General features: G+C 44.9%; 1 protein-coding gene across 1 annotated transcript in view; it reads left to right on the top strand.

Moving 5' to 3' along the window:
- The window catches only part of uex (metal transporter uex), a 71,738-nt gene extending 54,685 nt beyond the window's left edge, over window positions 1-17,053 (top strand). The window contains exons 9-18 of the mRNA XM_080280061.1: window positions 330-521; window positions 1,545-1,691; window positions 2,412-2,555; window positions 3,901-4,040; window positions 4,681-4,816; window positions 5,427-5,545; window positions 6,209-6,328; window positions 9,818-9,889; window positions 12,752-12,754; window positions 16,225-17,053. Coding sequence (XP_080136187.1) covers window positions 330-521; window positions 1,545-1,691; window positions 2,412-2,555; window positions 3,901-4,040; window positions 4,681-4,816; window positions 5,427-5,545; window positions 6,209-6,328; window positions 9,818-9,889; window positions 12,752-12,754; window positions 16,225-16,980 — 1,829 coding nt within the window. The 3' untranslated portion in view covers window positions 16,981-17,053. The remainder of the gene's footprint in view (window positions 1-329; window positions 522-1,544; window positions 1,692-2,411; window positions 2,556-3,900; window positions 4,041-4,680; window positions 4,817-5,426; window positions 5,546-6,208; window positions 6,329-9,817; window positions 9,890-12,751; window positions 12,755-16,224) is intronic.
- The last annotated feature ends 671 nt before the right edge of the window (window positions 17,054-17,724 follow it).

Raw genomic sequence — 17,724 nt, 5'->3', positions numbered from 1 at the left:
TAACACCAAATTATGGCACCTGGTGGTTTAGTGGGTAATTAAGGTGCTCCAGTCGGATTGAGCCGGTGCAGGTTTATATCCAAGGGGTGGTTGGGGTTTATTGCTCATGTAATGCCACTCAGGGATGAGTGAGGCTGGTCACTCTCATCTTAAATGTCAGCACCAACTTGCCTAGCCCCGGCCTCCTACGCTCCTCATGGGGCAACACAGGATTGGATGATGGATGGAAGGATGGATGAATAATAATAATAATAATAATAATGATAATAACAATAATAACAACAGTACAGGCTAGGGTGTTGATGATGATGCTGTACTGTTCTCCGCAGGTTATTCGCGTGTTCCGGTGTACGAGGGGGAACGCACGAACATCATCACCGTCCTCTTCATCAAGGATCTTGCCTTTATCGATCCAGACGACAACACTCCGCTAAAAACCCTATGCCAGTTCTACCAAAACCCATGTAACTTTGTATTTGTTGACACTACGCTGGACGTGATGTTCAAGGAGTTCAAGGAAGGTGAGAGAAAGAGAGATAGAGAGAGAGGGAGGAGAGAAAATGAGAGAAAGAAGGATAGAGGGAGAGGTTGGAAGGAAGGACGAGAGTGTATATGTGTGTGTATTTTCATCTGTGTTGATTCTACGCTGGATGTGATGTTCAAGGAGTTCAAGGAAGGTGAGAGAGAAAGCAAGGGAAGAGAGCTAGAGAGAGAGGGAAGAGAGATAGAGAGTGAGGGAAGAGAGATAGAGAGTGAGGGAGAGGTTGGAAGGAAGGACAAGAATGTATGTGTGTGTAAATTCATCTGTGTCAATTCTGCGCTTGATGTGATGTTCAGGGAGTTCAAGGAAGGTGAGAGAGTGCGATAGAGAGCGAGGGAAGAGAGCTAGAGAGAGAGGAACAAGGGAAAATGTGAGAGAGAGGGATAGAGAGAGTATGTGTTGTACCCAATCCCATGTAACTTTGTATTCGTCAACACTACGCTGGACGTGATGTTTGAGGAGTTCAAGGAAGGTGAGAGAGTGAAAGAAAGATAGAGAGTGAGGGAGAGGTTGGAAGGAAGGTAGAGAGTGAGAGAGACTGAAGAGAGAGAGAGGGAGAGGGTGGAAGGAAGGGAGAGAGTGTGTATGTGTGTGTGTGTAATTTCGTCTCTGTCGATTCTACGCTGGACGTGATGTTCTAGGAAGGTGAGAGAAAGTGAAAGAAGAGAGAGAGAGAAGAGAGAAAGAAAGAGGGAGGGAGAGACTGTGTGTTTCTGTAATAAAAATAATAATAATAATAATAATCTGACAGGTGCAATTAGCGTGTAAACAGTGAGAGAAAAAGAGAGAGTGAGAGAGAAAGAAAGAAATAGAGAGAGAGAAAGTAACTCTAATAATAATAATAATAATAATAATAATCGTACAGGTGCAAAGGGCCACATGGCGTTCGTCCAGCATGTAAACAAAGAGAGAGAGAGAAAGAAAGAGAGAGCGAGTGAGGGAAAGAAAGAGAGAAAGTAACTGTATAATAATAATGATAATAATAATAATAATAATCGTACAGGTGCGAAAGGTCACATGGCGTTCGTCCAGCGCGTAAACAATGAGGGCGACTGTGACCCATTTTACGAAGTTCTCGGCCTGGTGACCTTAGAGGATGTCATCGAGGAACTTATCCAGGAGGAGATTGTGGATGAGACCGATGTGTTCAGTGAGTATCTATCTGTTTATCTATCTGCCTGTGTCTCTATATATCAGTGTAAGGTCAGTAAACTCTCAATTATCCCTCCTCCACTTCACTCACACTCTCCCTGTTAGTCTCTCACTCTCCATCCCCCCCAGCTCACACCCCCCTCTCTCATATACCTCTCCACTCCATCTGTTTATCTGTCTGTCTGTTTCTGTGTGTGTGTAAGCAATCAATTCTTCGTTGTAATTTAACCCCCCCTCTCTCTCTCTCTCTCTCTCTACCCATCTATCTTTACCAAATTATCTATCTGTCCATATCACTCTATCTATCCACCGACCTTTCTCTCTCTCTGTCTGTCTGCCCATCTGTCAACCAGTCTCTCTCTCTCTCACAATCCGTGTCTCTGTCTCTATCTGTCTATCTACCCATCCGTCTATCTATCTTCCTACCAGTCTACGTGTTGCATCTCTCTCTCTCTCTCTCTCTCTCTCCATATACTCATCTATCTGTCTCTCTCTCTCTCCATCTATCTGCCCATTTATCTATCTATCATGCAGCAAACCTCTGTCTATCTATCCATATCTCTCCCTCTCTCTCTCTTTCTCTCTCTCTCTCTCTCTCCATCTATCTGCCCATTTATCTATCTATCATGCAGCAAACCTCTGTCTATCTATCCATCTCTCTCTCCCTCTCTCTCTCTCTATCAGCCCATCCATCTATCTATCTGTCTATCTATTACAGTGGACAACCGCAGCAAGCGTCGCCGCCAGCTCATAGGCAGGCCAGATTTCACAGAGTTCTCCCAACCTTCGAACCAGACGAACCACAAACGCGTCCAGATCTCACCCCAGATGCAGGTGGCGGCGCTGCAGTACCTACGAACGTGTGAGTCAGGATAAACCACTTAGGAACAGGTGTTAGGGAGAGGGGTGATGGTAATAATAAAAGTAGAGTCAGGATGAATCACTTAGGAACAGGTGTTAGGGGAGACGGGTGATGGTAATAATAAAAGTAGAGTCAGAATAAATCACTTAGGAACAGGTGTTAGGGAGAGGGGTGATGGTAATAATAAAAGTAGTCAGAATAAATCACTTAGGAACAGGTGTTAGGGAGAGGGGTGATGGTAATAATAAAAGTAGAGTCAGGATAAATCACTTAGGAACAGGTGTTAGGGAGAGGGGTGATGGTAATAATAAAAGTAGAGTCAGGATAAATCACTTAGGAACAGGTGTTAGGGGGAGGGGTGATGGTAATGGTGAGAATAAATCACTTAGGAACAGGTGTTAGGGAGAGGGGTGATGGTAATGGTGAGAATAAATCACTTAGGAACAGGTGTTAGGGAGAGGGGTGATGGTAATGGTGAGAATAAATCACTTAGGAACAGGTGTTAGGGAGAGGGGTGATGGTAATGGTGAGAATAAATCACTTAGGAACAGGTGTTAAGGAGAGGGGTGATGGTAATGGTGAGAATAAATCACTTAGGAACAGGTGTTAAGGAGAGGGGTGATGGTAATGGTGAGAATAAATCACTTAGGAACAGGTGTTAGGGAGAGGGGTGATGATAATAATAAGTTGCAGTACCTACGAACGTGTGAGTCAGGATAAACCACTTAGGAACAGGTGTTAGGGAGAGGGGTGATGGTAATGGTGAGAATAAATCACTTAGGAACAGGTGTTAGGGAGAGGGGTGATGATAATAATAAAAGTAGATAGACCTTTCCCTAGGGTCTCTTGCAACAGAATAAATCACTTAGGAACAGGTGTTAGGGGGAGGGTTTGGTGATGATAAAAGTAGATAGTCCATTCCCTGATGTCTCTTGCTACAGGATAAATCACTTAGGAACAAGTGTTAGGGAGAGAGAAATGGGTGTTGGTGGTGATGATGTGATTGAGTAGATGATGATGATGATAATAATAATAACAATAATAATAATAATAACAGTAATAATAATAATAACAATAGCAGTAATAATGATAATAATAATAAGAATAATAATAATAATAACAATAGCAGTAATAATAATAATAATAACAATAATAATAATAATAATAACAATAGCAGTAATAATGATAATGATAATAATAATAATAATAATAACACTAACAATAGCAGTAATAATAATAATGATAATAATAATAATAACACTTACAATAGCAGTAATAATAATAATAATAATAATAACACTTACAATAGCAGTAATAATAATAATAATAATAATAATTTTTCCAGCCGTTGAACCATTCAAGGAGGGTCAACTATCGGAACTGATCGTCAAGAAACTGTTGAACCAGGACGTTATACACAGCATTAAACTGCGTACAAACAAAGAACAGGCCAAGACAGACGCACACACCTATATATACACACAGGTGGGTGCCGTGTGCGTATTTGAGATGGGTACACATACACACACATAGGCCTACATACATAGAGAAATATACATACATAAAATCAAATTCTTCACTAACATGGGACAGGCCAAGACAGACGCACACACCTATACATACACACAGGTGGGTGCCATGTGCGTATTTGAGATAGGTACACACACATACTTACATGCAGAAATATACATACATCTACACATACATATCAGTCTGTACACTAACAAGGAACAGGCCAAGACAGACGCACACACCTATATATACACACAGGTGGGTGCCGTGTGCGTATTAAGAGTGTATACGTACATGGGTTTATATTATGTGTGTATTTAGTTCTATAAATGCACACATACACACACCAAACTACATACAAAGACAGACAGACGCACACACCTACATATACGCACAGGTGACTGCCGTGTGTGTGTGTGTATGTGTGTGTGAGCGGGATGATAGTGTGATGATGACTGTTACTACTATCTATCTGTCCATCCATCCCCATATCTATCTATCTATATATGTAACTATCTATCTATATATCTGTCTGTCTATCAATGTATGTATGTATCAATCTATCTATCTAACTATCTATCTATCTATCTATCTATCTATCTATCTACCCCAGGGCAAGCCCGTCGACTACTTCGTCCTCATCCTTGAAGGTCACGTCGAGGTGACGATCGGAAAGGAGAACCTGACCTTCGAGAGCGGCCCTTTTACCTACTTCGGCCTTGCTGCTCTCTCTCACGTGCAGTCTATCGGTGAGTAGATGCGGTGATAGATAGAGTGGTAGTAGATGCAGTAGTAGTTGTAGAATTGGGTGTGGTGGTAGTAGTAGTAGTAGTAGAATTAATAGTAGTGATAGTAATATTCCTTTACGTACTTCGGCCTTGCTGCTCTCTCTCACGTGCAGTCTATCGGTGAGTAGATGCAGTGATAGATATAGTTGTAGTAGTAATAGAGGTAGTAATGGTAGTAGTAGTAGTAATAGTGGTAGCAGTAATATTAGTAGTAATTGTAGTAGTAGCAGAAATTGTAGTGGTAGTAATGGCTGGTCTCTCTCTCATGTAGTAATAGTCATCCTTGGTCACCTCCTGGCAGCCCTTAGTGCTGCTTGATCTCTGGCAGCCTCCCTTTTAGCATCCAAAGAAGAAATATCCTTTTAATTATTCTCTCTCTCTCTCTCTCTCTAGCTCTAATTCTCTTTAATTTCCCAGGGGAGTCTCCATCGGCTTCCACACAGCTCAGTAAAGGGAGTAAGTTTGGCAGGGTGTGATCCCTTTCTCTTCCTTGCTGTCCCTCTCCCCTCCTACTGTCTCCCACTCTCTCTCGTCTCTCTCTCTATCTCTAATTCTCTCTTTATTTTCCCAGGGGAGTCTCCATCGGCTTCCACACAGCTCAGTAAGGGCAGTATGTTGGGAAGCGTCCAGTCCCTTGATTCGACAAAGGTGACATTTACACCTGATTACTCCGTTCGGGCAGTCACGGAGGTTTGTTTACATCCTGCGGCTCTCCATCACCTGCCTACCCACCCCCTGAACCGTGTGTGAGAGAGAGAGAGAGGGAGGGGAGAGGGGGTGATGAATGAGAGGCAGTGTGAGTGAGGGATGGGGGTGTGTTTGTAAGGGGTGGGGGGATTTGTGTGTGTGTGTGTAGGTGGATGGCTGTGTGTGTGTGTGTGAGAGAGAGAGAGATAGTGTGAGTGAGGGATGGGTGTGTTTGTAAGGGGTGGGGGGAGTGGGTGGATGTGTGTGTGTGAGAGAGATAGGGAGGAGGAGAAGGTAGTGAATGAGAGGAAATGTGAGGGATGGGTGTGTGTGTGTGTGCGTGTGTGTATAACGGGGGGATTTGTGTGTGTGTTTGTGTAAGGGGAGTTTATGTGTATGTGTGTGTGTAAGAGAGAGAGAGATTCCCACCCCATATGCTATAAAAATTGTTATAAGTGTTAATAATAATAATAGTAACAGTAAATATAATAATGATAACAGTAATAATAATAATAATAATGACAATAAATATAATAATACTAGCAGTAATAATAATAATAATAACAATGAACATAATAATGGTAGGAATAATAATAATAAAAATAATAATGATAATAATAATAATAATAATCCTGCCACTACTAACAAGGCAGTTCTCTTCCTCAGGTGATGTACCTGAGGGTTCGCCGATCCCACTACATCGCAGCGAGACGAGCCTTCCTCCTCGAACAGGTGCAGAAGGAGCATGGAGGAGGAGAGGAGAACTTCGAGAAGGAGATCGCTAAGGTGAGGAGGAGGAGGTGGGGAAGGAAGAGAAGGAGGAGGAGGAAGATAGTGGCACCTCCCTCCAATGCAAACTGCTTAGGGCCTCATATTATGTGTGGGAGAGCTGCCTAGATGTTTGGATAAAGTCAGATGTGCACCGCATGACTTGTTCTCTTAACCGAGGGTCCCCGACACCTCTTCCCAGGAGGGTGTGGAGAGACAAATTGAAAACTCACAGAGATGCCAAATGATCCTGCAAAAGTGTGTGGAGGGAGTGGAGCCTGGGCCACCATAACATGAGAAATTCTATGGTTTCTTCCACCTGAGGCCACCATTGGCACCATGGACGCGCTATCATACCCAGACGGTACAGGTGACTTGCCAGGCCTGTTGTGTGGCCCAGCCATAACCTGGTGACGTCTACACCAACGTCCCTACAGGGATGGCGTGCCCAGGGGTGTTCAGAGGAGTCAGAGTGAAAATGACCCCTGTGGGAGGCAGGTAGGGTGGTGGCAAGGTGTGCATTCCAGTATGATATGCAAGGCGCTGCGTGCAAGACTAGGGAATGTGGCACTATCTGGTGTCACACAGACTGGTGTACTGAAGGTCAGTGCCGGCTCTGCTGCTGTGTCTGTAGTTTCATCACCACGGACGCCTACATGCGAGGGAATCCATTGAAGGTGGATGTGCCAGGGAGGAGTATCAAGGAGAAGGAGGTGCTGCATAACAGCATGGACAGTCCTGACATGAGTCACAGGATGATCGGAGAGGAGGAAGGTAAGTGAGGACTGCGAGTTGGTGTATAAACCACCAGTTGAGGCTGGAGGAAAGTGTGGACATACTCAAAGGCCTGGAGGATGGCTATGAACTCTGTGGTTAGGACATCACACTGCCTGCAGAACGACCAGGTTTGGCACATGGAAAGAGCTGCAAAATAGGCCGCTGAGGCAAAGGAAGGTGGAGGGGAGTGAGACCCGCGTGTGTAAATTCTCAGGGAGTCAGAGAGCTGCTGTGCCAAGACTACATCTGTTGACTTCAAGAACGGTACTAGAGTTACTGGGGGGAGAGGGGCCACTGGGGCAGGCCTGGGCAGATCGAGAGCCAGGGTGTGGCAGGCCTGGACACTGCGGATAATGTACGGTAACCTCACTTGTGGCCAAACTAGACGCTGATGAAGGCCTGTGGAGAGGCAGTAGAGGGAGGAGACCGGTTGGCTGGAGGGAAGGGCTGAAATGTGGTGGAGCAGCCGACAGTCCAGTTCCATGCGGTAGATGGAGAGCGGCATCACCACAGACTCTGCATGAAGCGAAGGTGGTATGTGGGTCGGGTCGGGTCGAGGAAGCCAGTCAGTGACCAACAAAACCATAACACATGCGTTGTATCGGGAAATCCAATACCTAAACACACCCATTTCCCACAGTTTCTCTCGCGCAATTGAGTGGTATTACTGTGCTGTTAAGTAATTATGGGAGAAATTAAATTCCATTGTTACTGTAAGGTCGTTGTGTCATTTGGTCTTCAATTGCAACTGCTGATCACAGATGGTCAGTGTGGGGGGGCAAGCTAGGTCATTGGCATGGAGGGCAGGCTGCGATGGCCATGGCACATAAGAGCACTGTTGTATGCATTGACTGTTAGTGCCCAGCCTGCAGTCCAGGTGGCAGAGGCGTCCACAGCCTGTTGGAGGCGATGTTGGGCCTGGCATAATGAGGCAGCGCTGCACAGGCTGGAGACAGCAGCTGCATACACTAAGATGGACACTCCAGCAGGATGAGGGAGGTCATACATTAGTACATTATAAAGTAGGGGACTGAGGCAGGATCCCTGTGGTACTCCCTGCCTGACTGGGGTGGCGCAGGAGCACATACCCCCAAGGGATACACCAAAGGATTTGCTCCTCCAATAAACTATGTACCCAGGCCAGTGCAGAGCCTGTGATGCCAAGACAGCACAACCTGTACAATATCCCATCATGGGAGGCAGATTCAAAAGTCCCCTGGAGATCCATGAAGGTCAGGGACATCCCAGATAACTGGAAGGTGGTTGGATCCCAAGTATGGGCCTGTCCAGACGGCTGACCCACCAAAAACAGAATCCCCCACATACAGATCACATTTTCATTTTTGTTCAAAGACATGGCGTTAACAGAAGGTCCACAATGGATTCTGAAGAAAGGGCACCTGTGGGGTTGGTATGGGCTGATGTGGAGGAACAGTAGATTCACCAGGTGTGGAGACTGTCTCAGGGGAACTGGGGGAGGCAGCGTGGGATGCATTTGGAGCTGAGGCAGGAGTTGCGACCAGTAGTGAGATGGAACTGGCTGACTTTATACCAGGCTGGGTGGAGGGGCAAGGTGGAGCAGCACTGCAGATTGGGAGCTTGGGTGGAGGGACATGGCAGCCGTTCACTCCACTTCACTTGGTTCAGTCACAGACTCACCACCAGATGCTCCAGCAAGATCATCCAATGCTGAAAAGTGGTTACTAACTACTGTTGTATGTGTTAGACCCTCCTGGACAGGCCAGGAAGTCCGACTGGGTGTTGTTGAGGGGTTAGTGCTGGGAGGAGTGTGTCTGGATGGACTGGGGGCATGCAGACAGGTGTTGACATCAGAGTCGAGGTGACAGCATCATTGGACAGCAAGTGCCTGCTGGTAGACTGGGCATGTGTGGGAGACAACTTGGTGTGCACCACCACAGAAAAAGCAGTAGGGGTCATGGGTGCATTGACCACCTGATGGGGATGTGCATGGGTGCAGCTGCTGCAACAACACCATTGAACTTTATTTTTACAGGATATTGTGCCCAAATTGATGGCACATATAACACCTCAGGATGGGACAAATGTAAGTGCCTACAGAGTAACACAAGTGGCCAAATATGACCAGCTGGGAGGAACACCTGCCGAGGCAGTGAAGATGACATAAAGTTCCTTCTCCCTGACATCAGAAGCAATTGGCCAAATTTTCCCATATGAGAACTGGCCACTGGAAGGTGAGTGAGCCAACCACCACCTTACTGGCCAGTGCCCCAGCTGGGTGAGGCACTCAGGTGGTACAGCATTTTGGCCACACCAGCTGCAAAGACCACACCCTAACAGCTGACCCTTTACCCAACATCCTGAGTGACCCGTCTGTACAGTACTAACCCCATGAAGACTTGCTGATGGCGTGTGACAGCCTGTGGGGATTCAAAACACAGGTATTGTCAGTCAACCCTGCTGTGTAGATGAGGCTTCCTCCCAAAGCAAGCTGGGTGTGGTGGTATGGAGATGAGGAGGAGGAGGAGGAAGAAGAGAAGGAGGAGGAAAGGAAGGAAGAGGAGGAGGAGGAGGTGGAAGAAGAAATGGAGGAGGAGGAAAGAAAGGAAGAGGAGGAGGAGAAGGAAGAAGAAGAACAGAAGGAGGAGGGTGATGATGATGATGATGATGATAAAGGTGCTACCAGTCTCTCTCTCTCTCTCTCTCTCCCCCTAATTAGAGTTAAAATAAGAATTCTTAATATATTTTCAGATGTTGATAGAAGACGACGGACCCAGCTCACCTGCCTGGGAGAACACACCTTTAACGGGGCCAAGTTCAAAGGTATGATTATTATTATTATTATTTTAGTAGGAGGAGGAGTATTATTATTCTATTATTATTAGCTTGGAGGTGAGATGAATTATTATTATTATAATTTATTATTATTATTATTAGTAGTATAGTAGGAGGAGGAGTATTATTAGTAGGAGTGTTATTACTGTTATTATTATTATTATTGCTATTATTGTTATTATTATTATTATTCCATAGGTCTTTTTGGCATGATGGATTTATATATACAGCATACATAATTGTTCCTATCATAAACTATTGCATATTGCCTTGTTGAGAATCTGGAATGCAGTTTTGGCATGATGGTATTATTATTGGTATTATTATTCATTTATTATTATTATTATTAATTTGGATATGTACTTGGAGATGCATAATTATAGTGAAGCACCATTAGTATTCAAAATCTGGCCTGCCTTTTTCAAATATATTAAAGCATACATTTCAAACTCCAAAATGATGCATGGGGGTTTTAAAATTACTCAAAATTGATGGTAGAGGTTTCAAAATGACTCAGAATTATATATATATTTATTCAGTAATTTTAAAGCACATCCATTTTGAGTAATATTTAAAACTTGCACCTAGATTTTCACATCATATATTTTCCTTCCAAGTAGTCATAGTAACCCCATATATGCAGTATACATATATATATATATTACTGTACAGTGAGTCCTTGAAATATGAAAACTTGATGTATGATTTTCTGATGGTACGAAAGCAATGAATGTAGGACAGAATCCACAATACGAAAGTATCTGTCTCAATGGTACGGAAATGATACAAGAAGGAATACAAAAAAATCAAAATTGGCACGCTGCACAGCTCTGCACTCTCTTGCGGCGAGAAAACGAACTTAGCCCTCTCTGGTAAACACATTTTTGCGCGCTTCCCTGTCGAGTCACGTACGTCCTCTCCTCTCAGCTGTACGCTACGCAGTTTTTCACTGTTCTTCCTCGTTTCGTATTTTTGCCGTGCCTCCCAAGAGTCCTGCGTCATCCCCAGCATCCGGGGAGCCAGCTGCCAAGAAGGTACAGCGCCGTACTCTGATGCTGGAGAGGAAATTGGACCATCAACAGCTTCAGAAGTTGTGGAAGCAATGAAGAAAGTTAAATTGGGGAAAGCCCCAGGAATTGATGGAGTGTGTGGTGAAATGCTGAAGCATGGGGGAGAGATAGTAGTAGAATGGATGTGGAAGATGTGCAGACTGGCCTGGGAGGAAGGTAGAGTCCCGGAGGATTGGAAGTCAGGTATAATTATTCCCTTGTACAAAGGAAAAGGGGAAAAAGAAGTGTGTGGTAATCATAGGGGCATTTGTCTTCTTAGTATAATAGGAAAAGTGTATGGTAGGATACTTATTGACAGAGTTAGAGAAAGAACAGAGGAATTAGTTGGAGAAGAACAGGGAGGCTTTAGGAAGGGAAGAGGTTGTGTAGATCAGTGTATGGTAGGATACTTATTGACAGAGTTAGAGAAAGAACAGAGAAATTAGTTGGAGAAGAACAGGGAGGCTTTAGGAAGGGAAGAGGTTGTGTAGATCAGTGTATGGTAGGATACTTATTGACAGAGTTAGAGAAAGAACAGAGGAATTAGTTGGAGAAGAACAGGGAGGCTTTAGGAAGGGAAGAGGTTGTGTAGATCAGATATTCATTCTTAGATCTTTAGTGGAAAAGTTTCTAGAGAAGGGAAAGAAGTTGTATGCGGCTTTCATGGATTTGGAGAAAGCATATGACAGGGTGGATAGACAAGGATTGTGGAAAGTGTTAAGAATATATGGAGTAGATGGGAAGTTGTTGAATGCTGTGAAGAGTATGTACGATGGTGCGAAGGCTGCAGTGCGTGTGGATGGTGAACTAAGTGAATTTTTCTCTTTGAAAGTTGGTTTGAAACAGGGATGTGTCATGTCTCCATGATTGTTCAATCTGTACATGGATGGGGTAATAAAAGAGGTACAAGGTAGGGTAGTGGATGTTGGAGTGGCCCTGGTGAGAGAGGATAGTTTTTGGAAACTCCTTGTGCTGTTGTTTGCAGATGATACTGTGTTGTTGAGTGAAGACGAAGGGGAGCTGCAAGGCTTGGTGGATGAGTTTGGGAGAGTGTGTAAGAAACGGAATCTAAAGGTGAATGTAGGGAAGAGTAAAGTGATGGTCTTTGAGAGAGGTGAAGTCAGTGAATGTACAGCGAGGTTGGATGGTGAGGAATTGGAAAATGTGAGTACATTTAAGTACTTGGGTAGTGTGATGAGTAAGGATGGAGGTTTGGAGGGTGAAGTGCTTGAAAGGGTACAGCAGGGAAGAAAGGTTGCTGGTTCCTTGAAAGCAGTGATAAGAAACAGGGAAGTGAGCATGGAAGTGAATAAGTTACTACATGACAGTATTGTGATACCAACTCTAACGTACGGAAGTGAAGCTTGGACGTTGTTGGAAGGACACAAGTCAAGAGTGAGAGCAGTGGAAATGAGTTATTTAAGAGGAGCCTGTGGAGTTACATGGAGAGACAGGCTGACGAATGAGGATATAAAGGAGCGTTGTGGTGTGGATGTGGATGTGATAGGAAGCATTAGGAGGAACACTCTGAGGTGGTTTGGCCATGTGGAGAGGATGGAGAGTGAAAGACTGACGAAGAGAGTGTATGTGAGTGAGGTGGAGGGGGGGAGAGGGAGGGGGAGGCCGAGGATGAGATGGAGGGATGGGGTGGAGAGGTATATGAGTGAGGGGGGTGTGAGTTGGGAGTAGGGCAGTGAAATGGCGGGGGACAGGGCGATTCGTTTGTGGCCACCCCAGACGGGATTGAGGCATCTGGCAATGGATAGATAGAAGAGCGTCAGAAACACCTGCACCAGGCGAGGAAGTACCAGAGGAGCAATAGGACGCCACCATGTGACTTAGCACCATATCAACAACACAAATCTCCAGCTGTGCACAGGTCTATACTTTACAGTGTACTAATACTACAGTAATTAGTTGTATGTTTTATTTTTTAATGTCTGTACAATAGTACAGTACTGTATACATATATTCCATACTTCTAAATAGGGGTAAAGTTTCAGTGGGGGTCCTATGGGATCCTGGAACGCTTCCCCACCTTTATGTGTATATTGCAGTGTCAAAAATTATGATATACAAATTTTTGGATTGCGAAAGTTTTGTATTTCGAGGACTCACTGTACATATATATATTTTATTTATTTATTTCAGTAATTTTAAAGGACATGCATCAGAATATAGCCATTCTTATAAACTCATGCATCAATCATAAATTATTTGAATAATTTTAAGACACTAGAAGCAAGTTTGAGTAGTTTCAAAAATGCTGTCTTCCTTTTTGAATAATTTTTCAAACTTGCATCCATGGTAAATGCTTGTGAGTTATTCAACACTTTGTAAATCTTTCTTTCAGTCGACACAGTAACCCCCCCTAGCTGCTGCCTGCCCCCCCCCCCTCCCCATAGTTGTTTGTTTTTGTATCCTGCGGCGTTTGGTGCACACACGGCGGTTGGTTGACACGATAGTTTTGTTCTTTGCACCCGCGTTTGCCTGTTTGGTTGACCCGCATGCTTGTTTTGCCTGCGTTTGGATGATTTCACACGCTTAGATGCCATTTGGTTGACTCTGCACCTGCGTTTGGATTGAAGAGTGTGTTTGGTTTATTTCACACTGTTTGGTTTACACTGGACTTGCGTTTGGTTGACTCGCATGCTTGGTTGCCTGCGTTTGGATGATTTCACACGCTTAGATGCCGTTTGGTTGACTCTGCATCTGTGTTTGGATATAGAAGTGTGTGTTTGGTTTATTTCACGCCTTTTTTTGGTTACTCTGGACCTGCGTTTGCCCGTTTGGTTGAGTTTGCATGTTTGTTTGGTAGTGGTAGTGTGTGTTTGAGTAGTTTTATAAGTTTAGTTGATTTTGGCATCTTCGCTTGGCTGTGTTTGGTTGATACTGCGTTTGGTTGACTCACACGCTTGTTTGCCTGTGTTTGGTTGATCTTGCAAGTTTGGTTGAGTTTGCATCTGCGTTTGCTTGACTTCACAGGCCTGTTTGGATGCGTTTGGTTGTTACTGCACCTTTGCTTGGTTGTGGGAGTGTGCGTTTGGATGCTTGCTTGGCTGTGTTTGGTTGTGGAAGCTTGCATTTTTTTTTCTTTGCATATTTTTTCGATTGATTCATGCACCCACGTTTGGTTCTCACCCCCGCTTGGCTGCGTTTGGTGGCGGTAATGTGTGTTTGATATGAGATAGTGTTTGGTTTAGTTGACTTTGCGTTTGGCTGATTGCACGCTTGTTTGGTTGTGGTAGTGTGTTTTAAGTACCCCGCTTGTCTGTGTTTGAGTGTGGTAGTGTGTGTGGTTGACTTCCATTCTTTTCTGACGTTTGGCTGTGTGTGTGGTTAAGATTGCATGCTTCTTTGTCTGTTTGGTTCATTTCCCATCTACGCTTAGATCTGTTTGGTTGTGGTAGTGTGTTTGGTTTTAGAATTGTGTGTTTGGTTGATTTGCAAAGTTTTTTTTAAGTTGATTTTGACTAGTAACCAAGGAGACTTATTTCTAACCCCTTTCAGCTCAGTTGATGGCCAGGTGTAGTCACACACACACACACACACACACACACACACACACACACACACACACATGGAAAGAGAGACAGACAGACACACACACACCTTAACCAACAGTGTCTAAGTTGGTGGTAGGTGGGGGCGCTCACCATCCACTCACTCAATGTAGTGCTGCTTTGGGTGTCTGCCTTTTCCTCTCTTCCTTCCTTCCATCCTCTTCTGTCTTTCTTTCCTTCATTCTTTCCTCTTCCTTCTGCCTGTGTGTGACTTTACACTCCCTCTTCTGTCTTTCTTTCCTTCATTCTTTCCTCTTCCTTCTGCCTGTGGGTGACTTTACACTCCCTCTTCTGTCTTTCTTTCCTTCATTCTTTCCTCTTCCTTCTGCCTGTGGGTCACTTTACACTCCCTCTTCTGTCTTTCTTTCCTTCATTCTTTCCTCTTCCTTCTGCCTGTGGGTGACTTTACACTCCCTCTTCTGTCTTTCTTTCCTTCATTCTTTCCTCTTCCTTCTGCCTGTGGGTGACTTTACACTCCCTCTTCTGTCTTTCTTTCCTTCATTCTTTCCTCTTCCTTCTGCCTGTGGGTGACTTTACACTCCCTCTTCTGTCTTTCTTTCCTTCATTCTTTCCTCTTCCTTCTGCCTGTGGGTGACTTTACACTCCCTCTTCTGTCTTTCCTTCCTTCATTCTTTCCTCTTCCTTCTGCCTGTGGGTGACTTTACACTCCCTCTTCTGTCTTTCTTTCCTTCATTCTTTCCTCTTCCTTCTGCCTGTGGGTCACTTTACACTCCCTCTTCTGTCTTTCTTTCCTTCATTCTTTCCTCTTCCTTCTGCCTGTGGGTGACTTTACACTCCCTCTTCTGTCTTTCTTTCTTTCCTTCATTCTTTCCTCTTCCTTCTGCCTGTGGGTGACTTTACACTCCCTCTTCTGTCTTTCTTTCCTTCATTCTTTCCTCTTCCTTCTGCCTGTGGGTGACTTTACACTCCCTCTTCTGTCTTTCTTTCCTTCATTCTTTCCTCTTCCTTCTGCCTGTGGGTGACTTTACACTTCCTCTTCTGTCTTTCTTTCCTTCATTCTTTCCTCTTCCTTCTGCCTGTGGGTGACTCTACACTGAGTGACAAGCCAAATGGTTTCCTGTACACCAGGAAACCATTAACAATGCTGGGTGGTAACCATAACACCAAATTATGGCGCCTGGTGGTTTAGTGGGTAATTAAGGCACTCCAATTGGATTGAGCCGGTGCAGGTTTATATCCAAGGGGTGGTTGGGGTTTATTGCTCATGTAATGCCACTCAGGGATGAGTGAGGCTGGTCACTCTCATCTTAAATGTCAGCACCAACTTGCCTAGCCCCGGCCTCCTACGCTCCTCATGGGGAAACACAGGATTGGATGATGGATGGATGGATAGATTAATATATAAGTGTGTGTTTCTCTGCCTGGCGGCCATTTTGTCTCATTGCAAAGCTTTATCGGGGAATGCAAGGTGGAGGGTAACTCAAGAATTTATATTTGAATTTATAATGCACTAAAATGGATACTAGTAAACTGCATGTGATAAATAAACATGAATTATTTTTGAATTCTTACACACACACACACACACACACACACACACACACACACACACAGAATAGGAACCTGTTATTATTGTTATTGTTACTATTATTATTATTATTATTATTATCATCATCATCAAGAACGCAGCCATTTTCTACATCAGCATCAGGCCTCACTCAGGTATTCTCCACTGTCTCCACCCATCCAGAACTCCGGCTTGGCTAACGGCTCCACTGTTCGAGGGTTTGACGCGGAGGACAGCCTTGAACTGAGCCTCCACAACCTCCTCAACACCCAGGCCTCCACACCCCCATCTCCGCACCACACTGGGGGCTGGGAGGGGGGGTCGGGGCCCGGATCTCCTAGCTATGGGCGCGGGAAGAGAGCTGAGAGTATAATTGATGTTGACGACTTTTCAGCCTCCCTCAGTGCCCAGTCTCCCTCCCATGACCCCCACGTGTCCTCCGAGAAGGCCATGACCCCCAAGTGTGACCCCAGGAGTGCCAGGTCACCGAAGAATGACCCGATAAACATCACCTCTGCGGATAAGGTCATGTCGCCAAAACACAACGCCAGTGCCGTCATTTCCGATAGCGTTGTGCCCCCAAAGATTGACCCCTTGAGCATGAGGTCCAGCCAGAAGGTCGTCAGCACGCAGAATGACCCGGTAAGGTCAACGAAGGCCGCGCAGAAGGACAAGATGAAGTACGAGGGAGAGGTCGGGTCAGTGGAGCGTGCCAGGTCATCCGCCGACAACATCTCCCTCACCAACGACCTCAGCTCAAGCTCCATGGAGGACAACGGGCCAAACGAGGTCATCCCGGGTCGCCAGGGTCGTTTAAACTGTAACGAGGTCGTCTTAGGTCAGCACGAGGGCAGTTTAGGTCGCCAGGTCAGCGTAGAATATAAACAGAGTAACCTTGACCCCAACGACTCCCCTAATGACCACACCTCGTTCTCCTGAGGTAACGAGGGCCGGGGTTGTAAATAGTTAAGTAGTTGTAGGCTTGTTAAACCCATTCAGTACCATGATTTCACTCCTTACTTCCTTCCATTTGTATTCAGTTTTAGAGACTGACAAGGAGAGTATGAGTGAAGGGGGGGAGACCGTGGATGAGATGGGGAGACTGAGAGACAGACTAGGAGAGTATGAGTGAAGGGGGGGAGGAGACCAAGGATGAGATGGAGAATGAGAGACTGACTAGGAGAGTGTGTGAATGGGGGAGACCAAAGATGAGATGGAGGGAGAATGAGAGACTGACTAGGAGAGTGAGTGAGGGAGGGGGGGATAGATAGATATAAAATTAATAGATAGATGTAAATAGAGAGAGAGAGAGAGAGAGAGAGAGAATTGAAGAGAAATTATGTTAATAAGATATATAATGAATAATTGAGAGAGAGAAAGATAATTGTGAGAGAGAGAGAGAGAGAGAGAGAGGGAGGGAGAGAGAAGAGAGATAGTATGGGATGGAGGATGAGAGAGAGAGAGAGAGACATAAACTGAGAGAGAGATAGGAAGGAAGGGAGAGAGAGACAAACTGAGAGAGAGAAAGAGAGATAGTATGGGATGGAGGATGAGAGAGAGTGAGAGAGATAGGAAGGGAGAGAGAATCAGACAAAGACATTGATAAACTGAGAGAGAGGGAGAGAGAGAGAGAGAAAGGGAGGAAGTGAGAGAGAGGGAGGGAGAGAGAGAGAATTAGATAGA

This window comes from Coenobita brevimanus, chromosome 9 (assembly GCF_032717465.1).
Source record: "Coenobita brevimanus isolate Jiangsu-jjx chromosome 9, ASM3271746v2, whole genome shotgun sequence".
Classification (NCBI taxonomy): Eukaryota; Metazoa; Arthropoda; class Malacostraca; order Decapoda; family Coenobitidae; genus Coenobita; species Coenobita brevimanus.
This window is presented reverse-complemented; position numbering and strand designations above follow the sequence as displayed.